The sequence below is a fragment of the Phascolarctos cinereus genome, unplaced genomic scaffold, assembly GCF_003287225.1.
Source record: "Phascolarctos cinereus isolate Bilbo 61053 unplaced genomic scaffold, phaCin_HiC Scaffold_2;HRSCAF=192, whole genome shotgun sequence".
Lineage (NCBI taxonomy): Eukaryota > Metazoa > Chordata > Mammalia > Diprotodontia > Phascolarctidae > Phascolarctos > Phascolarctos cinereus.
Genome location: NW_027555625.1, coordinates 270,746,594 through 270,772,431, shown reverse-complemented (window position 1 = coordinate 270,772,431; position 25,838 = coordinate 270,746,594). Strand labels below are relative to the sequence as shown.

The window sequence follows — 25,838 nt, the reverse complement described above, 5'->3', positions numbered from 1 at the left end:
AATGGGAGAATCAGCAGTTTCTTCCCACACATAGGCCTCACCCTCAGATTCCTATCTGACAACAATAAACCCCCAAAGAGAAAAAAACCAAGCCTAGGGAGGGAGGAATTCTATAGAGAAATCAGTACTGGACAGTAAAGGAGAAGACTGGTTCTGGTTTCCCTTACATACTTTGGGTCTCAGCTTCCCCATCGGCCATACCACCTGCCCTTCCTTACACTGTAAGGTGAAGGAATGCATCTGCTGCTCTAAAAGCACTCTGGAATGGGCAGACATTCTCTCCCTGGTCACTGTGCTGCATTCCCTAAGGTTTATTCTGGCCCAAATTCCCCAGGGTTCATAGCAACATTACCCTGTGTCCTCAGGCAGGCTGAGAAAAGCCAAGGGGGGAGAGAGAGGGAAGTGAGATGAAGAGAAGATGAGAATACAGACATTTCTTTTGCCCTAAAACACAGCTATTGCAAAGCAGCACTTGTCTGGGCTGCAACAACCCACTGAGATCAGGTTGGATGTGGAAGGCAAATTGCCTTGCTGGAAGAAGGAAGAGAAAGAAGAGAAAGACGCCTTTTGGAGGGGACAGTGGTGACAGAGAGCAGTAGACAATAATAGACTCTGTGATCTGGGGCAAATCATTTCACAGGATTACAGCTTTAGAGCTGGAAGGGAACTTAGAGGACATCAAGTCCAGCCCTCTTTTTTTTAATGGATGAGGAAACTGAGGCACAGAGCAGTCAAGTGACTTATCCAGGGATAAGTATCTGCAGTGGATCTGAATTGAGGTCTTGAGTCTAGCTACCAGGCCATAGTGCCTCTCTATCCTAATTTCCTCATTTATAAAATTAAGAGGTTGTTTTAGGAGGTCTCTAACAAGTCCATGCCAGCTCAAGAAGTCTATGTTTTAAAATCCATTCCAGCTCTAAATTCTACTCAATAACATTTCAACAAATATTTATTATGCTCCTACTGTGTTCAAAAGAAGCAGAGTGTCTAATAATGAGCCTTGCGGTCAGGAAGACCCGGCGTCAAGTCTCACCTCCTTTTGCCCACTGGCTCTATCAGCTGGGCAAGTCACGTAACCTCTCAGTGCCCTGGGAATCTCTAAGGCTAGCACTCCTAGAGCAGCTGCTCATCTCCACTGGCAGGGGGAGCTTCATCCCTGAGAATTCCTTCTAGCAGGGAAACCAAATGGGCTGAGGTCCTATGCCAGGCCCCGAAGATAAACAAAAGCAGCCTCTGCCGTCGAGGAACCAGCATAACTCAACCAGCAAGTGCATACAAGGCTGGAGGAAGAGGTGGGAAGGGGCGCTCACAAGCAGGGGGATGAGGAAAAGCTCCACCAAGGAAGGGGCGCCAGGTTTGGGCCTCAAAGTGGGCAAAGGAAGCGAAGGCATCTAGGAAAGAGATGGAACGCCGAGCTCCGGCAGTGTGCATAGTCCATTGTGTCCAGAGTTCAGAGTCTGTGAAGGGGAGTCATGTGAAATAAATGTGCGAAGGCAGGCTGGAACCAGAAGGGCCTAAAATGCCAGGCTGAGAAGTTTGGGTCTTAGCTAGGGGACATAGGGAGCCACTGAAGATTTTTGAGCAGAGAAGTGATGATTTTGGCAGCTGTGTGAAGAATGAATTGGAGAAGGGTGAGACTTGGAGCAGGGAAGTGAATAAGGAAGCTATTTCAAAAGCCCATGTGAGAGATGGTAATGATAGCTTGACAGACTTAAAAGTTTGGTTCAACTTGCTCTTTTTTTTTTTTTTGCTTTTTTGGTGATAGAGGATAGAGGGTTCTGTAGGGTTAACTGTGACTTGCCCAGGGTCACACAGCTAGTAAGTGTCAAGTGTCTGAGGCTAGATTTGAACTCAGGTCCTCCTGACTCCAAGGCTGGAGCTCTATCTACCGCACCACCTAGCTGCCCCCGCAACTTGCTCATTTTACAAATAAAGAGAGGCCCAAAGAGGGTCTTTCGACTTGCTCAGAACACACACTCTGTTGGTGGCAAAATAAGAACTCAAGGCCTAGTGGTCATGGGAAGGGAGAGGAGGACAGATGTCTGTAAGATGCAGAGGAAGAATTGATGAGGCTTGGCAATTGATTGGTTGTGAAGGCTTAGTGTTAAGAAGATCCAAGGTTGTCAATCTAGGAGACTGGGAGGACGGTGGCATAAGGGGATTCAGGAAGAGAAGACATTTGAACATCTGCTGCCCAGAGTGTTATGTATTCTAAGGCCCCTCCCAGCCCTGACATTCCATGTTCTAAGGTTCCTCCCAGCCCTGACGTTCCATGTTCTAAGGTCCCTCTCAGTTCTGGACAACCTCTGATTCTATCTCATTGACCCTTCCTTTTCATAGCAGTTTGAAGCCTGTAGTACGGCAAAAGCCTGAATCTTCCTGACACTTATAACCAGCTGCCTTTCACATTAGCTAGTTCATATTAGATGTTGTTTTCTCATCGACCAGGCTTGGGGGTCAGTGACTATGAGCTTTACATGCTAAGGTTTGCTGGTGTTCACTAGTGCTACTAAGGATAAGGTCACAGACTTCCCTTCTAAGACATTACTAAGTCCTCTCTGCTTAATGTTAAGATTATCAGGTGGCTATTTTGGACACTGGTCAGTGATTGCACTACAGCATGGGAGGCTTCATGGCTAAGACTGATAAATGACCCAAGAATTTTGCTTCTGTGGGCTCTGATCTAGAGAAGCTAATGATTTTCTAGGTATCCCTGAACAAGTTATATGACTACTGTACTCAATAACTCTGAGTACCCATCTGTGTTCAGGATGTGGCCTCAGGAGCTGATATTGGGGTGCCATGGTGTTTGAGGGAAGCCTATGGAATGGTCTTTTTTTCTGGACCTCACTTTCCCTATCTGCAAAATGGGGGAGGAGGGTTGGACAAGATCTCTAATGATTCTTCCAGCTCCAATGCTCTCTGATTAGGGTAGGCTAGGCAAGAAAAGACTTCAAGAGCATGACTTCTGGCAATAAGGACCTTGGGGACAGTCCTGACTGCTGCTTGTTCCTACATATTAGCATGTCCTCCCGCCTTCTCCTTCCTCACAAAAGCTCTGATGGGCAAAGCCAGAAGGTGGAGCCTTTGTGTCCAAAGCCTGGGAACCTTGAATGGACAATGCTGAGGGCGTCTAGACAACTAGGACAGTCATTATACTTACCTTCACCCTGGAAGGCTCTTTCCCTGACTATGTGACTTCTTGTGCTCTAAGAGATTATCTGGTCCAGTTTTCTCTTTTTAAAGAGGAAGGAACTGAGGCTCAGAGAGGGAAATGAGTTTTTCTTTGAGGACACCCAGTGATTCAGTAGCAGAGCTGGGCTGGAAATTTAGATTTCTTTTGACTCCTGACCACAGATGATACTCTTCTGGCCACAGATGGCTTGGGATACAGAACACAGATTAAAATTTTGCCTGGAGCAAAAGGGCATTGGGAATCACTAGAAGGGGAGATGTTAACTTCTTCCACACTGGCTCTAGTCAATACCCACAGCCACAGCAGGAGTAACCAAGAACATGATGGGTACAAGGACTCAGTGTAACAGAGCTTCTGAGGCTCTGGGCTTGCCAGGGCTCAGGGCCCAGTTCTGAACACAATTCAGGGATGGCCCCAGCCAGCTGGGCTGGGGAAGGGGCCGGCACTTGACAGGAAGCTAAGGTTGTGTGACTCATCCGGCCAGCTCGAATTGGTTAGAAAGGAGCTGACTCAGCAAAATTCTTTAAAAGGTCCAGGGAAGAGAGAAGAAAAGAGAGTGAGGGAAAGAAGGAAAAAAAAAGGATATAGTGGTTGGATGGTTCCTCTGAGTCATTCTGGCTTCAGGACTAAAGACGGGGAGGAGAAAAAGAGGGGAATGCAAACTATTGAGAATTCTTTCAATATGGGAGACAGGGTAGTAGAATGGATAAAGCATCAAATTAGAAGACCCATGTTCTAGGCTGGGCTCTGTCCTTGTTATGGTGTGACTTTGGACATGTCACTCTCCTCATCTGGGTCTTATTTCCTCATCTACTAAATGAAAGGGTTTCCAAATCTACCATTAGATCATTCCAGAATTTTATTGCTTTGCTTTAATGAGCCCGGAGCCCAGGGCAATGGGCTGACGGGAGCCTTGAAGCTTCAACGCCTGGCTCATAGGGTGCGAGTCTCAGGAACCCTTTCCAAGTCACGCTGGTTCACCCCACATTGCTTCTCTGAACACAGCCATCCAAAGGGGCCTCTTAGTCTCCATCTGCCTTTCCATGTTACAATAATTTGCCAGTAACACAGACAGGATGAGCTCACTGCTTTCCTTGCACCTGGAAGCCATGTGGACTGTGCCTGCACCATTGATTTCACTTACAAGAATTTGGTTTGTCTTCCCCATAGTTCTCTCCAGGTGCTAGGGACTCACTCACCTTCTCGCCTTTTGGCCCTGGGGGTCCAATGGGTCCCAGTAGTCCTTTGTGTCCCTACAGGAAACAGAAGACAGTGTAAGTGTCCCATGTCCAAGGCATCAAAAATTAAGGAAGCCAGTTAGGCAAAGGAAAGAGTAAGAGAAGTCAGAAATGGAGAAAATGAACTGAAGACGTGGGTTCTGATCCTATCTCTGTCATCAGTTCTTTGGCCTTTGACAAGTTACTTCCATTCTCTGAGCCTCAGTTTCCTCAACTGCAAAATTGAGAGGATTACACTGGGTGATATTGAAAGGCCCTTCTAGCATGAAGGCTCCACGCTTTTCTGACTAAATTTTCAGTGACTTCCATCATCAGTTCCAGGTTATTAGGTACAAGGAACACCTGATCATTGGTACTCACTCTTGAGCCAAAGTAACAGGCACTCTGGGAAGCTGAGCATTAGCTGATAACTCAGGCAGAATACTGCTGAGATGCTGGATGGGAAGGCAATGCCTTCGAGCTATTTAATCTGGAGCTAAACATATGCCCATACTCTGGAGGCACTATATAGGGCCCACTTCCCATCCTGTGCATCTCAAGCAGCCGTAGCTATGATGCTTCTGAAACCTTTCTGTACCCTATGGTGATGACATCATTGGCATCTCAGCTCCTCCTGCTTGTCTCCTTACCCAGATTCCACCTCTCCTCTGTGTTTCCTTCTTCTGTGTCCTATTTCATTTCTCCCCTCTCTCCTCTTTTTCCTTCATCTACTCAGCTTCTTTTTCTCCTTGGCCCTATCCCTCTTCCTCCTCTGTCCCAGCTCTCCTCTCTCCCACTTTTGTGTCTATGTGATGCCCTCCCTATCACCTCTTTCCCTGCCCCTCATTTCCTTTCTCCTATTTTTCTCTTTTCTCCACCTATGGTAAAGTGTCTTTGACCCCATATTTTCCCCAAATTGGTAAGCAGGTGCTGGTAGGATATTTACCAACTGCCCACTGTTCCATGAAATGGGCTAGGAACCACTGTTTGAACAGTCGATACAAAGGGGCCTTCCTTTTCCCCTTTATCATCTCCTCCTCCCCTTCTGGTTAGCACAAGGTTACATATAATACATCACTGGGGAGCAGGACAGAGTTCTCAAGGAAAGGAGAAGTGAGGGTCTTTTTAAAAAATTTAAACGTTATCTTACATCATAACCAGGCAATCCAGGTTCTCCTTGAGCTCCCATCCTTCCTGGAGCACCCTATGGAAGGAGCCAGAGAGAAGAAAAAATAGGATGCCCATTGTTACTGGGTGATGCTTGACTGGGGAGCTGTGCTCTTCCAAGGCCAGCCAAGTGGCTGAGCTGTTCTTTTTGCTTGTCATGAAACCAAATGCTTTAGTTAGACAGTGGCTGAGTTGAAGAGCTAGCCCCCTGCCATCCTGTTTACTTTCTTATTACCTTCTCAAACTAGGGCTCCATTGGGAAAGTCAAGAAGCCCAGACCCAGATCCCTGAGCTATGTCCTCCATATTACTAACCCTCTCAGAGACATATATACCAATACAGTGCAGTGGATAGAACTCTGGACTTGGAATCAGGAAGACCTGCATCTGATTCCTATCTCTGACACTTACTAGCTGTGTGACTGTGGGCAAGCCTCTTAACCTCTCTGCACTTTAGTTCCCTCATCTGTAAAACTGGGGATAAGAATACCTAGCATCTACCTCCCACAGCTGTTGTGTGGTTAAAATTAGATGATGCAGATAAAGCACTCTGAAATCTTTAAAAATATCAGTTGTTATCATTATTTTTATTATCATTGTTACTATTATTATACTAGCCCAGAGGGGATTCAGATGGCCTCTATCTCATCAACATTTCCTTGTGGAAGCAGCCTCTCTGGAGGTGAATAACCTCACTGACCCGTTCAACTAGATGGCCTCTGAGGGCCCTTCAAGTTTTAGTTCCATGATCCCATGATCTATAATCCCATGATCTGAATTTTCCATACAGGATCTAAATGTTTTGAACCTATTTCCAAATCTATTGGCAAGAACTGACGAAGCTATTTTTAATCCACTTCCCAGCAGAAATTCTGACAGAAGATAAAACATAAGACAGGACTCAACAGATGTGGATTACTTTGTGTAAGGGAGGCTGTCTTACAGGTTTCCTCTGGGTGGTGTGGTGCACTGTGAAGCCTCCTGCCAATTAAGAGCCTTTGGGGACACCTCTGAGTCCCCAGAACCCCACATTCTTCTCTCTCAGGGATCTGTTGTACCCAAAGTTCTCTGCTCCCTGCCACCCCCAGCCCCCATACTTCTACCTAGTTTCCCCCTCACCCAAGGGCTCTGAAAAACAAGTCACAGCTCTCTACCTCTCTGCTGACTGTCAAAGAAACACAAAGCTCTTTTCTAATTTGTTTGTTTTTTTCTCCTAAAGGGTTTTTTTTTAATACTGGTAGTGACTAGAGGGGACTGGATAGGGTTTAAGCTAATAAGCAACAAAAGGAGAGAGTTACCAAGTTACAGGAAACCATAAAAGCCAATATAGCAGGTATCCCTGCTCCTCATTGAAATACAGACAGAGCTAGAGCTGATGACCTTCCTTAGCTATTCTCTTTCTCTGACTCTTCTCTTGGTTCTTGTCCCAGGAGTTGGCATGCCCACCGCCTCTATCCCCGCTTCTGTTCTCTGTACTAGTTGGCTCCTGGATTTCCCCTGCTCTGCTTGATAAGGAACAGAAGGAAGTCCCAACCCACCCTCTGTCTGGCTCATAGATCCCTGGGTGGGATAATAAAGTTGATGTAATGTGGGCTCACAAAGGCCCAAGTGAGCTTGGGTCTATCTCAGAGGAAACTCCAGACCATCGCAGCATCCTCCAGGCTGAAAGGTCAGCTCCTTACAGATGGCTGCACAGAGAAGACTCAACATTTGGGATCAACCAGAGAGCTCTAAAAGAGATGTCACTATGAAACCCTCTCAGCTGTTCTGCTAACAGCTGGGTAAAATATTGACATTAGTGCCAGAGGAACCAGCTGCATTTATACCCTAACTCATCCCCCAACTGGCTCAAGCACAAATGGTTCTTACAAACTGATCTCTTTCCCCCTTCACCTATTCATTGGGCCTTCTGAACTCAGGCCTCCCATGCCCCAGGGTGCTCTGAAGTCACAGCTCCCATGGGCAGCAGGGCCATTCTCACCGTTGGTCCCAGGGTGCCTCGGGATCCTTTTGGGCCTTGATTGCCAGCTGGCCCGGGCTCTCCTGGAACGCCCATTTCACCAAGGTGCCCTTGGTAGCCCTTTGCACCCTATAAGAGAAAGGAGAGAAACTGTAATTCCCTCAGGGACTATGTTACAAGGATGAGGGGAAGACCAGTAACAGCATGGAGAAAGAGGTGGCAAACTCTACCTTGGGTCCAGTTCGTCCCTTCTCGCCTTGTTTGCCTGGTTTTCCTTCTGGACCCTATGGTGAAAACCCAAACCAAGAAAGAAATAAGACTTAACCCAATGGGAAACCCAACAGGTTCTCCCCACTGTCCTCAGCTCCACTTTGCCACATCTTACTTTTCCTAAAGGCTTATGAAAAAAATAACTAATCCCTCACTATGGCTATGAATGCCCTGATGAGTTGGGACTGAGGGGGCTCAGTACTCTAATATGTATCCAACTTATGCTCATGGGCAGCCAGGAAAGAACAGACACCTAGAGGACCAGCTTAAGTAGAAAGCCCAGTCCCTGCATTGGACACTTTGAAGAGGAATGAGATACGATCTGAAATGGAACGCTCAGGTCACCAGATGGGATGGGGAAGGAGGAAGGTTCTCCTGTCTCTAGAAAGTCATTGTTCATTCAAAGGTGAACTGGAGACATTTCTTAAGTTTTTAAAGAAAAATCTATTTGCCTTTGCACTGAGTCCAACAGGATAGTACGGGTGGAGGGGAATTAAAAGTCCAAGGTTCATGCGTACATGAGTTTTAAAATTGATGATAAAATATTGCAATTGGCTTTCCCCCCAAATTATACCTCTTGACCCTGGATTTCAGACTCGTTCTGAGATGTACAGCAATAGGACTTCTGCAACAACGATGATATAAAAATGTCTACTGCTTGGCTTGGCTGAGACTAAGGGATGAGTACTTCCTAAGCCTGACAGATCTTACAGGTGGCTTTTAGCAGAGAGGTCTCTGCAGGTCAGCCTCCATGAAGTATCTTCAGGGCTAGTCTTCTCTGAGAAGGGGGCCTGGCCTCCCCACCATGAAGCCCAAGTACCAGCAGGTACTAGAACATGGTGCCAGAAGATCAGCAAGCCAATCTGGATAGTTATTCAGGAAAGACATGAAATTGGAGGACTGAATGTAATCCAAATACCTCAACTTCATGGACTGAGATCTAATGAAAGCTAAAAAAGAATCTAAGACAGTAACACCAATGCTCCTGGGCTTCCTATGTTACAGGAAATCCACTGAACCCAAATTAAACCATGAGGATCCAGTGACAGTCAGTGGAAACAGCCATGGCTTTGGAGTCATGTTTGTGGATACTTAGCTATGTTGTGTATTACCTGCATGCCCCGAGACAAGTACTTTACCTCACTAAGCATCATTTGTATGTGAACTGATGACAAAAATACCTTCTCTTGTTGTCCTCATGGGGCTATTGTGCGGCTGGAATAAGATTTCTTATTTGCTATGACTTCATTAACTCAAAAACCCTGCATGCTATGAGGTTTTATCAAGATCACCTCCTTCTGTCATAATGGGCAACTTACTTTACTTTCCAGGTATCAGTTTGCCCATCTGTAAAATGACAAGGCTGCACAGATTGCAAAGGGCTTTCGATGCTAGGCTGGAAAGTTTATATTTTGTCCTCAGGGGTTCCCTATGACTCTGTCCCAGACTCTCTTTGTTCTTCCTCTATACTATTTCACTTGATGATCTCATTAGCTCCCATGGCTTTAATTTTTTTTTTATACAGATGACTGACAGATCTACTTGTCCAGTCCTAATTTGCCCTCAACTTCCAGTCTCATACCTCCAACTGTTATAAGACATCTTGAAGAGGATGTTCTCAAGACATCTTAAATGCAACATGTCCAAAATGTATCTCATTATCTTTTCCCCAAAACCCTTTCTTCTTCCTGTTACTGTCCCTATTGCTGTCCAAGGTACCACCATTCCCGTAGTTACCCAGGCTCACAACCTATGTATAGTCCTAGACTCTTACTCTCTCCTGCACCCAATCAGTTGTCAAGCCCTGTCATTTCTACCTTCATGACATTTCTCATAGGCTCACCCTTTTCTCCTCTGACACTGTAACCCCCCTGGTACAGGCCCTCATCATCTCACACCTGGACTATTGCAAAAGCTATAGATCAACCATCAGTCTCCCTGCCTTAAGTCTCTCCTCACTCCTGGCCATCTTCCATTCAATTGTCAAACTGAACTTCTTAAGGTGCAGCTCTGTCCATATCACTCCTCTATTTAATAAACTCCAATGATTCCCTGTTAACTCTAGGAACACATGTAAACTCCTCTGACTTTTAAAGCCCTGCATAAGCTGGCCTCTTTCCAGTCTTTTTACACCTTAATCCCATCCACATACTCTGAGATCCAGTGACACTGGCTTTCGTACTGTTCTTCTAAACAAGACACTCCATCTCCTGATTGAATATTTTTGCTGGTTGTCCCCTATGCCTGGAGATCTTTCTTTATATCTCCAATGCTGGCACAAGTAGGCACTTAATAAATGTTTGTTGATTTATTTATCCCAGAAACAATATGGAACCACTACGATTTTTGAGTAGGGCAGCAATATGGTTAGACCTCTGCCTTAGGAAGAAGGTTGTGGCAACTGGATTAAGGAGGAATTGGAAAATGGAGCACCTGGAAGCAGAGGGACTGATTAGGAGGCTGCTGTAGTAGCCCAGAAAAGAGGTGATGAGGACCCACAAACTGTGGTGATCATCATATTATTGGAGATGTGAGAGATATTGTGGTAGTAGAAACAGCAAGAGTTGGCAACTGATTGAATGTGGGCAGTTGAGAAAATAGTAAACAATGACTCTAAAGTTGTGAACTTGGGTATGGGGAAGGATGGTGATGCCTTCTACATGATAGATTTAGGGGAAAAGAATTTTGTTTTAAATATGTTGAGTTACAGGTGCCTACCACACATCTAGGAGAGATGCTCAGCAAGCAGAGAGACATGACTGGAGAAGGCTGGATATCTAGATCTGGGAGTCATCTACATAGATACATAGTCATCTGCTATTTATGGTATAGTGGAAGGAATATAGGTGTTAAAAAGAGGAAACTTTGATTATAGACCTCGGTCTGCAATCAACTGCCCATGTGACCTTAGCCAAATCACTTCCACGTCCTGGGTCTTATTCTATCCCTCTGCACCACAAAGGGTTTGGACAAGATGACTTCTAATGCTTCTTCCATTTCTAAGGCGTGATTCTATTTCTTCCAAGTTCCCAGCATGACTTTTCGTGCACCTTAGTGGGCCACTTTTTTTGGATTTTGGAACCTGGTCACATCTTATCTGCCTTCTCTGCAACTGGGGCAGGACCCACAGAGAAGCCAGGAGTGGGCAGCTGGTTTAGTCCACAGAGGTGCCTTCTTGACAGTGGCCCATTGTGCTTGGAAGGTCAGCCCACATCTCTCTGCTAGTGTTGATGTCATCATCTTCAGCTCCCTTGCCGTATCCTTCTAAAGGGCAGAAGGACACTTTTCTCACTGCCTGCTCTGTCTTTGGGTCTTGTTGAGCTGCTGCTGAAACAGATGTTGGCCTTTGAAATGTCCTTTGCCTGCCCAAGACTGGCCTTTCTAGACATGGGTCAATCAGAGAACTTCTTTCTGATCCCAATGATCTTTCCTTCTTCCTCCTCATTTTTCCCTGGGGCTATTTATTGACTTTGTTCCATCCCACCCTGGGCTGTGTCTGCTCTTTCTTTTGTTACCCAAGTGAAAAAGAAAGACTTGTCCCCATTTGTTACCTTCTGTGGTCTGGTCTCCAGATCATAAACCCTAACACATGAATTTACCCATCAGCCCCAGTGTTTAGTGATGAGGAGTAACCACCTTAAAATCCATTTCTCTTCTGAACTTTCATAAAGGGCTATGAGTTTAGAAAGCTAATTGACTAGAGGTAAATTTGTACTGCTTTGAGCCTCAGTGAAATAACAAATTAGGGGCCAGTGAAAATGTAATTACCCCTCTAATAGTCAGAAGGAAGTTTGACATAAATGGGTTTGTAAGAAGGGCCTTTTGTGACATGTGAGGGACTTTTTTCAGTTTGTTTGGGAGAAAAATGTTTTTGGTTGCTGGGAAATGATTCTTGAATATGGAGGGGAGAAAGAGTTTCATTGTAAGATGTTGAGCTGAATTTAGGAAAATAGCAAGATCATCATGCTCACAAAATTCAGATGAAAAAGTCACCAGTTCATTTTCTTTCCCATCAGAAGCAGCCTAGCATAGTGAATGGAGAAGCAGCCCCTGAGCCAGGAAGGCCTGGATTCCAGCCCTGACTCTGCCACTGACTGAGCTGTGTGACCCTGGATAAATGACTTAACCTCTCAGATTCGAAGCTGGAGAGAAGGTGATGATCTCCACTGACAGCAGTTCCCTAGGCCAGCAAAACCACAGATATAGTCCTTCTTTTATCTCATTTGTTTCTCCCCTTTAATTCTTGAGGCAGGTGCAGTGAAGTAGAACCACTTTTCAAATGGGAGTCAAGAGCCCTGGCTTCTAATCCTATTTCTGCTGCAAAGCAGGTATATGGGCATCCTTGGAAAAGTCATTTCCCTTCTCCAGGCTGTTTCTGGAGGAGGGAAGAAAAGGGGCTTCGACTGGATTCTCTCTAAAGTCTCTTCCAGCTCCACCATTCTATGTTCTGATATTAGAATGGGAGTTGCTTGAGTGTAGAGATTGTTTCCTTTTTTGTATTTTTAACCCCAGCATCTAGCAGCTCCTGACATATGGCAAGGCACTTAATAAACGTTGGTTAATTGATTGATTGATTCTGTCCCCACTGACCCCAACTGAATAGGATTCTATGAATTCGTTCCCTTACCCCAACACTGACTTCAGTTAAAGGTGCCATCATTTCCCCGGCCCTCAAGGCTCTCGATCTAGGAGTCATTCTTCTCTTTCTCAAACCACAGATCCTATATTTTCGAGTCCTGTTGTTTCTACCTCTCTAATATCATTCACACCCAGTCTTTCCTTCCCATTCCTACTATGACAATGCTAGTCTGGGCCTGCATCTCTTTTAAACTGGACTATTTAATATCATCTGCCCAGGACTTCTTGCTTCTATAGACTACCCTTTCTCCAGACTATCCTTCATGTAGCTAACCATATAATCTTTCTAATGAACCAATATTGGTTCATACTACTCCTCCCCTCAGAAACCTTCAATGGATCCCCATTGTGTATTAAATAACTTCTGATGGACATTCAAGGCCCTCACTGCATTCTGGCTCAAAATTATTCATTCAAACTCATCTTATACTACTCTCTTTTATGTAGTTTATATTTCTGTCAAACTAGACAACTCTATCTCCCCCTCTCAGCCTGCCTCTCCTTTGGCTGTGCCTCTGTTCCCACCATCTTCCATGCCTGGAGTAGACTTCCTCATCACCTCCTCCTCTCTCAACTCTGAATGAAAGCCTCCTTTCTTCCAAAGCCCTCTTTTGGTACCATCTTCTCCATGAATCCTCTCTCACCCTCTCCTCTCTCCCTCTTACACTTTCCCTACTGTCCCAGGATGAAAATTTTCTCTTCTTCCTTATACTCTCAGAGCATTTCACTGGGACCTCTCTGCTAAATGACCACACTTTCCCTTGTATCACAACTATCGGTGTATTTGTCCTCTTCCTTCTACCATTAGATGATCAGTCTCCTTAGACAGAAGGGCTTGTGTTGTATCTATCTTTCTGTTCACAACAACAAGAGTGTTCCTTCAACACAATAAACTCTTTATATACGACTATTGTGTTAAAGGAAAGTGTTTTCCAATGACCCTCACCATCTTGGGGCTCCCTTGGATCATCTCAGACCTGTGCACTTGGCATAGAGACAAGATGTTTGGGTTACAATCCCAGTTCTGTTTCTGGTGTTCTCTCTCTCTCTCTCTGTCTCTCTGTCTCTCTGTCTCTGTCTCTCTCTCTCTCTCTCTCTCTCTCTCTCTCTCTCTCTCTCTCTCTCTGTCTCTCTCTCTCTTCTCTCTGTCTCTCTCTGTCTCTCTCTGTCTCTCTCTCTGTCTCTCTGTCTCTCTGTCTCCCTCTCTGTCTGTGTCTGTCTGTCTCTCTCTCTTTCTCTCTCACTTCAGCTTCTTCTTCTTCTCCACTATGGAGCCTTTACCTTCTCACTGAGACTTGGGAGACAAAGAGATCTCATCTGTAATGTGTCTCAAAAGGGACTACAGTGTAGCCTCAATGCACTGAGAGGGAGAAAAACTTACCAAGGGTTATACAGCATTCTCTAAAGAATTCAGAACCTGTAATTCTCAATTTTTCACGTAATGGGCTTTCCCTTTGGCCAGAGCTGCTCCCTAGACAGCAGGGTGATTATTAAATCATGGGAGGTAATTTTTCTCGTCAAATAAAAGATTACAACAACAGATTCTCATGTAAAAAAAAGTGATTCAACTAATAAGAATCCAAAGATGATGAGCCAAAACTCAGACTCACGATCAGACACACGATCTCTCTCTGAGCGCCTCTGGGTCTCCTGCCCTTTCAACTCACCCCACACAGTGCAGGCTGCACAGTTGATATGACCGGGGACCTCCCCAGGCCAAAAGACATGGAAGGTTGTAGATTTTTTTTTCCTAATGAAATATGACTGCTGAGATTATTAGCATCTTGGCTGCTTTGCAGTACATATAGATGTATTTTTGAGATGCCAGACAACATTTCATTCCCAGGAACTAACTGCCCATAAAATTTTATTTTTTTTTAAAAAAATTCTACTATTTCCCAGCTACAGTTCTGGCAAGGAGTCTATCGGAAACTGAGCCGAGGATTATTACTATTTTTTTAAAACACAGATCAAATGCCAGAGGGATTCTGGCATTTTGAAATTTAACATTTTGGCCATACCTGATTAACCCTTTCCAATCTGCAACAGCCAAGGGTCCAAGGAAAACTGAAGAGCTGCAGAAATGGTTGTATTCTGCTTTAGGGCTTACTAAATGATTTCTACACATATACCATTTGGCTTGATCTTCATAAAATTCTGTTTGATGACCAGGCCCACTTTATGGATGAGGAAACTGAGGCTCACAGGGGGAAAGTGATTTGCCCATAGACATTTGGTTGGTTTCTTCATTTTGTAAAATGTGGGGAGATACACTAGGTGATTTCTAATGTCCCTGAGAGGCTATGTGGTGTAAGAGGAAATAGCAATTTGAAGTCATAGTACCAAGGTTCAAAGGCCACCCTTGCCACTTAATATCCATGTGACCTTGGGCAAATCACTTATTCCCTCTGGGTCCTAACTTCCTCAACTATAAAATGAAGAGGTTGGATGAGATGGCCTATAAGGTCCCTTCCAGCTCTATATCCACAATCCTGATTCTGGCTCTAAGGTCGTTTGTTTTTTTTTAATTCTGCTTTTTAACGGTGAAATCAGAATGCAAACCCAGTACGCCTGCAGGTTTGGGAGGGTGGGAATAGGGAGACCCATAAGATTCACTTGCCAAGCTTAGAAGGGATCATATTTGCCAGAAAACTGACTGTCTGATCCCAGCAATCACATCCTTGGGAAGACAAGGATCATCAAAGCATTGACTGAATGCTTTTCTGAGAAAATATCTTTCCAGTGCCAAGATCTAGCCAAGATCTGCTCTCATCTGATGAGGTGGGGGAGGGGAGGTTTACAGATGCTATGTGACTTTAAATAAGTCTGGTCTTAAATAGGCCACCAGTCCAGGCAGTTGTGAATGTACAAAGCACAGTGAGTTTATGGAGGGTGGCAAGGAAAATGAGAGTGGCCAAGACGACTCTCTGAAGACTCCAGGACCTCCTAGACCCTCAGGAATGTCTTCATAAAGGGACAAAGAGGGAAGGGAATGTCTGAGTGAGCCACTACATGCACATGACAGAGAAGGGCATGCTCCTGGAGAGGCCAAGCCCTGAGGCCTCTTGGGGCAAGGCCCTGAGACCACTGCTTTAGAGGCCAGGCAACTGACAAACTGAGCAGCCAGAACTCAGATGTGGAAACACACAAGGCTATGGGAACATCTCCCTGGCTCCCCTCTCTTGGTGCTCCGTCATCAACGGCAGAACTTTCAGATCTGCCTCCAGCCTCCCCCTCCTCTTCTCACGTGCCCTCTAGGCTCTAGTCAAGCCTGCCAGCTCTGCTCTCCTCTCAGACATCGTATGGGAAGCCCTGCCTGGATCACCCTACCCTCTCTTTTTCTACCTACATAACTCCTATTTCCAGCTGTCAGTGGAAACTCAAGGAGAGCAGGATGCTTTCATTTTTGCCCATCTATCCCCAATGCCTAGATCACAGTAGGTACTTAATGAATGCTTGCTGATTAATTGTGGATCTATTAAGATCCCATTAAAGTCTTCCCACCATCTTCTCTAAGCTCCTGCATAGAATCTGATGTTGACATTGCCTCAGTCACAGACTCTCAAAGCTGAAAGGAACCTTTGAGGTCATGTAATCTAATGAATAGGGCGGCTAGATAGAGTGCTGGGTCTGGAGTCAGGAAGACTCATCTTCCTCAGTTCATATCTGGCCTCAGGTACTTCTTGGGCAAGTCACTTAACCCTGTTTGCCTCAGTTTCCTCATCTGTAAAATGAGCTGGAGAAGGAAATGGCAAACCACTTCAGAATCTTTGCCAAGAAAATCCCCAGTGGGGTCATGAAGAGTCAGATACGACTGAAATGCCCCAAAACAACAAAGTCTAATTAATACCTTAACAGGAAGCTCTTCTCCAACACCTTTAGAATGGACACTTAAAATTTGGTGGGCATTCAGAGAAGGCTCATCAGGGTACTGAGAGGACTGGAGGCCATGCCAGAGAAAAAGATCAGTCTAAAGAATGTTTAGTCTGGAGAAGAGAATACTTGGGGCAAGGTGAGGGGTGTAGAGAGAGACATGACCACTGTCTTCAAGGACTGAAGTTTTGCTTTTCCCCCAGAGAGTAGAAGTAGAGACAATAGGCAGAAAGTACAGAGAGGTATATTTAGGCTCAGAGTAAAGAAAAACCCCGTAAGAATTAGAGCTATCCAAAAGTGGAATGGTCTGCTTTGGAAGATTGGTTTTGGAAGTCTCCAAGTGAATGGTAGATGGCTCCTTGTCAGGGATTTCTGCAAAGGCAATTCCTCTAAAACTACAGGTTGGACTAGTTGGTTTCTAAGATTCCTTTGACCACTGAGATTCTGTGATTATATGACATTTCCAATAGGAATTGTCTGAAGAGTATCCCCTTCAGCCTCTGCTAATGGCTGTTTGCACAACTCCCTCCCACCACCAGTTCTATAAAGAAGTAGGTCTTCACAAACAACTGGAATTTAACCCTAACCCTAACCCATTGCTCCCAGTTCTAAACCCAAGGGGCCAAGAGAGTTATCTAGGTCTGATCTCTGTCTCCCAAGAGAGCCCTTTCAAATAACAGGACAGTAATAACATTCCCGCCTCTATCCTCTCTTTTTTTTGTTCCCTAATTACATTGCCGTGTTTTGCTGCTCTTTCTGTGTGGTGGTGCTGGTGGTGGCAGTAGGGAGGGTGGTGGGAGCACGAGGCTCTAATTCCCACATCTTTGTGAGATGAAGAGCAAAATATAGCCAGTGACAATTTGGAAGCCAGACAAAAAAGACTCTGGGACTATAGTTTTCTGAAGCCTCTAGACAATATGGTATAATGGATAGAGTACTGAACTTGGAGCCAAGAGAAGATTGGGGTTACAATCCCAGCTCAAATACCAACTAACTGTGGGACTCTGGGTGAGTTATTTTGCCTCTCTGGGCCTTACTCTCCTCATCTGTAAAATGAGGAGCTTGGGCTGGATAATCTCCAAGGTCTCTTCCAGTTCTTTTTTTTTTTTTTTTGGTGAGACAATCCAGGTTAAATGACTTGCCCAGGTTTACATAGCTAGTAAGTGTCAAACACCTGAGGCTGGATTTGAACTCAGGTCCTCCTGACTTCTTCCAGTCCTAAATTGATAATTCTATGAGCCTATCCACAAGGCCAACTCACTCCCTTTCCTTAAGACACTGTTGGATCAAAGTCTTTGACTAGTATCCTGTTGTAACCGGGAGAAAGCAAAGTACACTACGACGGCAGAATGTCAGCCTATAAACTATGCCAAGAGAGTTCAAATGCCCTCTTGGATCTCTTGGATTTACGTCAGTTGTTCCCACTCCAGCGCAGCCAGAAAGAGGGAAAGAGACACATGCAGACGTATGGAGAAGTGATAAGGAAACAGGCAGCTTGGTTGTGCTGACTCACCCGGACACCTGTGACGCCAGGATAGCCAGGGGGACCTTCTTTGCCCTTCAGGCCTTCTTTGCCTTTCTCTCCTCGCTCACCATCTGGGCCTGGCTCACCCTTGTCTCCCTGGGAAAGGAAAGAGGCATCAGCTTACCCAAGCCATTGCAATGTGGGGATATTGCCACAATGCGGGGGGGGGAGTTAGGTGCCCTACGACCCATGATTTCACGATCTGTTCTCAAAACAAAAACAGAGTCATATGGAATTACAGCAGCCATGTCAGCCGAGAGAAAGAGTAATGAGGACAATTATTTTTAAATGCCCTTGGCCAGTCAGAGGGAGCTGTCCAGCTGGGGTATGAGGACATTGAAGGAGTGGGAGGGGGGAAGAATCTTCAAACACTACTCTCCTGCACTTGTCCCATGGACCTAATGGCTTCCTCCCAGACAGAATGAGATCAGTTTTGAGTGGGGCCAAGGTTTAAAATTAACTCCTGACCATCCTCCCCATTTTAAATGTATCTTAGCTCATTTATGAGTGTGTTCTGATTTCTGATGACCCAAAGATGTGGGAGAGGTAAAGCATGCTCTGTCAGACCATAGAGGTAGGTTGCTTTATGCCTAGATCAGTCAAAGACTCTTCTTTGGCACCCCCCCCAAACCAGGCCACCCTCAAATATCAGGTATAGTCTAACCCACAGCAATGATATGAGTAATATGGATCCCCATGCCAAAGAACAATCCCACGGGCAGTTGGGAGCCCTTTCCATTACCATTGGGCGTATTTATCCCAAATAGAGGGTGACAGGCCTGCCACTAAGATATGACATGTGGTCTGACAACTGGAGACTGGCTTAGAGAGAACTAAGAGGAGATGGCATGAGATGGCATGAAGTCATGGCAGTTTAAGGAAAGGACAGTGTCTGGCTGATGATCTGAGGTGTAGTGGTGGGGAGAATGATCCTTCTTGGTCGGTTTAGAGTTTCTTCATCTGTGGCAGGAAGGAGAAAAGGGAGTAAGGGGGACTACATGATGCCTAAGATTTCTTCCAGCTCTAGTAATGTGTGAACTTCTGAGGGCAGCCCTGAATGCCCACTGTGAATGGCCCAAATAGCCTTCCTTCCTAGATGCAGAGCTCCCTATACTTCCTCTCTTCAGATAAGATCTGGGTTTCAGCCTGTAAATGGAGAGTAGTAAATGCTTAGATGGTTTACACAGGGCTTGAATTCATGATCTTGGACTCATTAACGTTACTGAAGCTAAAAGACCAGGAAAACAATTTATACAGTAACAACAATATTGTAAAGACAAACAGTTTTGAAAGACTTTGGAACTCTGATCAATTCAGTTATCAACAAAGGTTCAAAAGGACACGTGATAAACCATGATACTCACCTCCTAACAGGGAGCTGACTGACTCAGTATGCAGAATGACACCTATGTTTTTAAATATGGCCAACAGGAGAATTTGCTTTACTTGACTATGCATATTTGTTACAAAGGTTTTGTTCTTTTTCTCTTTTAAATTGAGAGGATGGGTGGACGGAACAGAAAATAGATGCTTATTAAATGAATATAAATTAAAATTTTTTTAAAGGAACCCCACCACCACCAAAAAAAATTACTGAAGCTCACTGGCCCCCCGACATAATTGCGACAAAAGTGTGGATGATCAGGAGACCATATGAGCTGAAAGCTAAGCTGGGGACACTACCTAGGAAAACTGAGAAAATGAAGAAAGACTATGACCCAAGAGGCAAGAGAACAACTATTCTCATCCCGGATTGTGGTGGAATGAAAGGATAGGATGTTAGGCCAAAAAGTTGGATTAAGGAACTACACCAAGTGGAAAGAGGCATGGCACAGTGACTGAAAGAATGCTGGACTTCTAGACAGGAGACCTGGCTTCAAATCTCTATGTAACATTTCCTATATGTAAGGCTAGATAAACTGCTTTGCCTCTCTGTGCCTCAGTTTCCCCATCTGTAAAATGGAGGTACTATTTTCACTACACAGCTCATAGGAAAGCACTTTGTAAGCCATAAAGCCCTAATTGAAATATCTGTTATTACTTAGGGGAGAACTCTGAGGATTAGGCTAATTGAAAGGGAATTGCTGCTCAACTAATGATGTGTGATGAGAGATTGGGGCCCAGTGGAGGCACTGTCCATGGAGAAGAAATTCTGACTGATAGAAAACTCTCCAGGCTGACATTTAAATCATCGGATGCTGACGTGAAAATATAATGCAACCATATTACAAAAGATTTGCATAAATCCCACCTTCAATTTCACTGATAGTATTGTTGCGACCTTTCTGGGGTGATGAGTTGGCAAAAGTATTATGATTATCAGAGGAGAAAATGGGAACCCAGAAAGAGTTGGCAGTGTTTCCAAGGACACACTTCTATCAGCAGCTTTGGAGCTGGTACTTGAAACTCAAATGAAACTCAGTCCCACCAGGCTACCCAGCCTGCCAGAGCAAGATTTAGTATTTTTCAAAGAAATATCAGCCAATGGAAGTCAGTAGGGTTCCCAGGACAGACACCTGAAGAATGAGGTTGGTGGGCTCAGCTGCAATAGTACTCCCTGGGCCCTTGGGGCTTGCTGGAGGCCTGAAATGCCTGGAACTGAGAGAGTGGGGCCAGGGCTCTGGAACGCCAGGATTCCAACCTGAGACTGGGAGCCAGGAAATTTCATGATTGATTCCTGCCTGGGGGATTTCTGGAATGCAGCAGGGCGGGGGAGAAGGCAAAGGGAGGGATGCATGGCTGCTTTCTTCTTTTATGCTCCCAAAATTCCAGGTCAGAGGATGCCATGCAGAGCTTCTCCCAGAGTTGGAAGAGGGGAGGCTAAGAGACCCTCGTATGAAAAGAAAGACAGAGGGAGGCTGGAATGTTAGCCCTGCAGGAGGAGAGGACTTGACATCTCCTGGCCAGTCAGAAAACATTCAAGCCAAAGGGGATGGGGGAGACCAGAAATCTTAGGTGTCACTTAGGAATCTTGGGAGCATGAATGAAATTTCTGGAAAGCCAGAAAGACACATCAGGAGTGTTCTGCTCAATCCTATAAGGCTCAGGAACAGACCAAAGGTATACAGTCACCAAAGACCTATTATTCATCTGCAGAAAAAGAAGAGTTAGCAGGATGGACTCAATTAGGAGTTAGGAGACTTGGGTGAGAATCCCAGTTCTGCTCTCACTACCACATGACCTTGGGCAAATTCCTTAACCTTTCTGAGCCTCAGTTTTCCCTCGTGTAAAATGCAGAAAGTGGGACTAGTTGAGCTAAGTTTCTTTCTAGTTCAAAGTCCTAGGACCCAGTTAGTAGTCTTCAGGAAGAATGAAGATAAGAGGACACAGAAGGGTACTGAATGAGCAAGGACAACTTCACTGCAGTGGACGAAACAGAAAGCTACAGAAAGAAAGGAGACCAAGGCTGTTGACCAAGTCTAGAAGAGGGATTGCCCTATTTGTAGCTTCAGATTCCTAAGCAGAAAGGCAGACTCCAGTTCCAGGAGACTAGACACAGAGGATTCATCTAAAAACGTCTGGGTATTTGCTTATGATCTGAAAATAACTTGATGTGGTTTTGAAAATCTAGTGCACGCAGAACAGATGTGGGCTTGTTCATGCTCCTCTGTTGGGCGTAGAGAAGATGCTCCCTCCCATTCTACAACTGGAAAAGAGTTGGCTGAACTATGGTGAAAGACTGAGGGAAATGGATCCCATTTGGACCTCAGTATCCTACACTGGAACTCCCCCTCCCCTTCATATCTCAAGAGCAGGCCAGTTGTTGGCCACTGGTTTTTGGTTAATGCGGCCAAAGAGGAGGACGAGGAGGAGAAGGGTGGGAGGAGCCAGTGAGCACCTGCCAGAAACAGCTGTCTAACCACCATGATACTGAGATGACTCTCTTCTTTCTGCCACAAGAAGGGAGGAAGGATTTTCATTCTCCTTTATCTCACCTTGAAGAAGGAGATGGCATTCCCAGAGTTTGGAGAAGGCAAAAAGTAAGAATTGAGGCAGTAAGATGTTACTGTAGTTGAAGTCAGAAGATCTTTAAATGCCAACTCAGCTGCTTACTACTTGTGTAACTATTGGGAAGGCACTCAACCTTCTCTGTGCCTCAGTTTCCTTTTACGTAAAAATGAAGGGGTTGGGTTAGATGATCTCTAATGTTCCTCCCAGCAATAAGTCCTCATGCCCTGTAATACCATAGGAGAAAAACTGAAGTTTATTGAATCTGCTTCTGGTGGCAGGGAGCCCATGAGGAAAGGGTCCATATGTCCTAGAAGATTAATTCAAGGGACATCCCCTCCTCCCAAAACCCATTTCACCATATACCTTCAGACCGTCAGGTCCAGCTGGGCCACTATCTCCCTCCAGCCCTGTCTCTCCCTGTGGGAATAAGAATAATTATGACAGGTTACACCCATGTGGTACTTATAATTATACATATTATCTCATTTGTTCTGAACAACTCTACAAAGTAGATACTGTAAGCATTATTATCCCCACTTTACAGAGGAGCAAACTAAGGCTCTTGAGAGATGAAATGACTTGCCCATACCAGTGGCAGAGCCAGGCCTTGAACTCAGAATCTTGTGACCCTAGTCTACTGTTCAGGCCACTAACCCATTCCTAGAAATAGAAGAGGCTGTGTTAGGGAGAATACATCTCCTTCTTCTGTAAGGTCATCTTCTCCACCTCTAGTTCTGCCCCAAGACATATTCCCTGGGGAAGGATGCCTCCTCCCCATTGCCACCCATACTTCCTCAGGGACCAAAAGCTGGTCTATCAACCAGCTTTAGGCTCATTTATCCAGCCACTGGAGAATGACCTCAATAAGTAAACCCTTCAGATTGCTCAGGGAGTCACTGGTAGAATGCAGAAATGGATTCCCCTGAATCTAACTAGAAGTTTAGGACTCAGCCTGAAAGATCACGCTCTTGCCAGGAACTCTAGGCAAATCATTTCCCCTCTGTGGGCCTTGGTTTCCACTTCTCCAAAATGAGGCTGTTGGATTAGATGACCTTGAAGGGTCATCAAAACCCCTTCTCCCCTTTTTGTTTTTGGGCAGAAGGGAAGACAGGACCCATGAAATGGTAGAGGGAACTCTGAGTAAGGAAACATCTTCTACCAATGCAGACTAACAGCTGCTTGGCAACTGAGAGCTTTAGGGACTTATGTGGAGACACTAAGAGGGCGTACAGTGACTCATCCAGGGTCATACAGCCTATCCATGTCAGAGTCAATACTTGAACCCAGGTCTTGCTGACTCCAGGGTTGGCTTTCAAAGCTGTGCTAGTAAATGTTTAACAACTGACTCCCTCCCAAAAAATATATGTCCAACACACTTTAAAATTTAATCTGGCTTATTAATATTTTCTCTATCCTACTTTCTTAAGTCCAGGTAATCAGAAGAATAATAAATCACAGTCTAATTTGTAGCATTTGCCAATTTTTAACATGTAAATGCTCATATTGAAAATTTAACAACCAGAAAGCCAGTACGAGTTGGTCCTGTCACGCACCTGCACCTCTGGTCACTGACATGTCCCACCCAGCTTTAAGAGCATATGCCTTGTTTATGCCTTTCCTCAATGTAACTGTCTGGAGACACAGATCCCAAAGCTACTAGTAAAGGAAACTGGCTTCCCTCTCCACCTCTGGAACTCTCTTCCCTCTTACCCTCTCTTCACCCTTTCATTAATTTCTCTGCTCAGAGTGAAAAATGAATCCGTTAATAAGCACTTTGTTTCTCCAGTAGTCTTTTGAGAAGTTAAAAAAACCCAACCCATACAACAAACACCCAACCATGCAAAGGCATTTAACATACTGTACTGTACAGTCACCCATCAGCCCCACTGAGCATGACTACTTTCTTTGTTCACTTGCTTAATTCAAACACACTCTCTTCTGCTCCCATGCATGGGAACTCCTTTGTGAAAGTAAATGCCAGTGTCCCCTAGGCTGGGACCCAATCTTAGTTGATGTCTCTGACTTTGACGGGGAGCATCACCACCTGCTGTGGCTACATTCATGCAGCCTGGGTTTGAAGAGTTTGGGCCCTTAGTCAGGATAGATTAAAATCAGCCATGCTAAATTAGTTTGAGCCGGTAGCAGCCCAAGGATCGACAGGAAGCTTTAAGAGGCACTGAAAGACCTGGTTCTTGCTCTTTGAAGGGCCCAATATTACTATGGAACCTAGAAACATTCAATGAACAGAAAATTACAGTCCAAATCTTCCTTATGTAAAACCAGAATGATTGTTTTTTTCTTTGTGGGATCAGCAAGAAGAGGAATGATTTAGAAGAGAGCCACAGAACATCAGGGCTGAAAGTCACCTTAGAGATGGTCTAGTGTAACTGTCTCTTTTTACTGAGGGGGACCTGGGTTCTAGAGGAGGTACAATCTCCTCTAGATTTCAGGTCACACAGCTGGATGGGAGCAGAGCCAAGTCTTCTGATGACTGTTCTACTGACCTTTAGACTACACAATACTGCCCTGGGGATAAGAAGGAAATTGGCTTCTACTCACCCGCTGACCAACCAGACCTTGCTCTCCAGGGATGCCCAAAGGTCCAAAATCGCCCTATGAAACCCAAACACATGGTTCAGTGTCATGGAGAGAAACTCATCAAAGTCATATCATCTATACCATCATTCCCTTCCTCCTGCCCCACTAGCCTTGAGTCTCCCACATTTTCCAGTGGTCAGATTAATCCTTGCTCCATTTTTTATACCAAAGAGGGACTGGGAGTCCTGGGTACTCCTCTTCATTTATTAAGTGCTTACTACGAGCCGGGAACCATGGATACAGACAAAAATGAAAACATTTCTTCCCTCAATGAGCTTCCATTTGATTGGCACAGACAATGTGCTTACATTTAAGTACTTTATAAGATAAATATATGGTAACATTTTGGGGGAACCATTAGGATCTGGGGGAGATAAAGATCTCCTGAAGAAGGTAGTATTTGAATTGAAATTTGATGGAAACTAGAGATTCCAAGAGGTAGAGGTAAGGAGGAAGTAAAATCCAGGCATGAGGGACAGAGCCTACGCAAAGATTTAGAGGCAGGAGATGGAACTAAAGGCAAGTGAATCATTAGTGAGACAAAATTTTTTTTCCAGAATATGTACCAGCTAAACACCCAGCTCTGCACTGTGTCCTAAAAGACTCTCGCTACCTGCTCTTTCACTGACCTAGTGATGGTTCTATAGCTCAGTTGACCTTCCAAGGACCTCTTTGGGTAGACTGTAAGCTCCTTGAGGGGCTAGCTGTGGGCCAAGTCCAGAAAAGCAGTACAGAGATTCTTCTGTCATCTCTAATCAGAGTCAGGCCAATGAAATGACAGATCCAGTTCTTTGTTTCTCATGATCGGTGGTATTTGGTTTTCACTAAATGTGTCTTTAAAAAAAGTTCTCTTTGTAATTATTTTGGCTTATTGTTCTTATCTCTTGTTTCCTTTGGGGGTGGGGAGTGGGCAGAGAAAAATGTTCCTCTTGCCCATGGATCCAGATTACTCAAACTGAGGACAGTTTTAGAGAGGAAAACGTGGCAGTGACCTTTGCCACCTGGCAAAGAGTTCTCATGTGCATAGTTGCCTATTTGAGTTTTCTCGTGACAATTTTTATTTGTAAATCACAAAAATATATATTTTTTAAAAATTTGTTTTCAGTGAGCCACTGAACAACTTAAAGTCCTGCCCTAAAGTGTAACTCATTGACTATGAACGGAGTAACTGATAGCATTGATCACAGATTTGGAGCAGGAAGAAATCTTAGAAGCCATTAAGTCCAACCTCTCCATTTTACAGATGAAGAAACTGAGAGGTTAAGTGATTTGCCCAGGGCCACACAACTAAAACATATCTGAGGCAGGATGTGAACTTGTCTTCCATACTCCAAGCTCAGCACTCTGTCCACTGTGCCCCCAGGCTGGCTTTTCTTCGGCACATAATACTTTCACAAGACACTCAATCTACTCCCCTCTGGCTCCATTCCCATCCTTGAAACTT

General features: G+C 44.8%; 1 protein-coding gene across 3 annotated transcripts in view; it reads right to left on the bottom strand.

Annotated features, from left to right (window-relative positions):
- The window catches only part of COL27A1 (collagen type XXVII alpha 1 chain), a 242,693-nt gene that overhangs the window by 36,790 nt on the left and 180,065 nt on the right, over positions 1–25,838 (bottom strand). For all 3 annotated transcript variants that reach the window (XM_020965661.2, XM_020965662.2, XM_020965665.2), the window contains exons 35-41: positions 24,356–24,409; positions 22,160–22,213; positions 17,834–17,941; positions 7,770–7,823; positions 7,561–7,668; positions 5,564–5,617; positions 4,396–4,449 (exon numbers count right to left, since the gene is read on the bottom strand). In XM_020965661.2, coding sequence (XP_020821320.1) covers positions 4,396–4,449; positions 5,564–5,617; positions 7,561–7,668; positions 7,770–7,823; positions 17,834–17,941; positions 22,160–22,213; positions 24,356–24,409 — 486 coding nt within the window. The remainder of the gene's footprint in view (positions 1–4,395; positions 4,450–5,563; positions 5,618–7,560; positions 7,669–7,769; positions 7,824–17,833; positions 17,942–22,159; positions 22,214–24,355; positions 24,410–25,838) is intronic.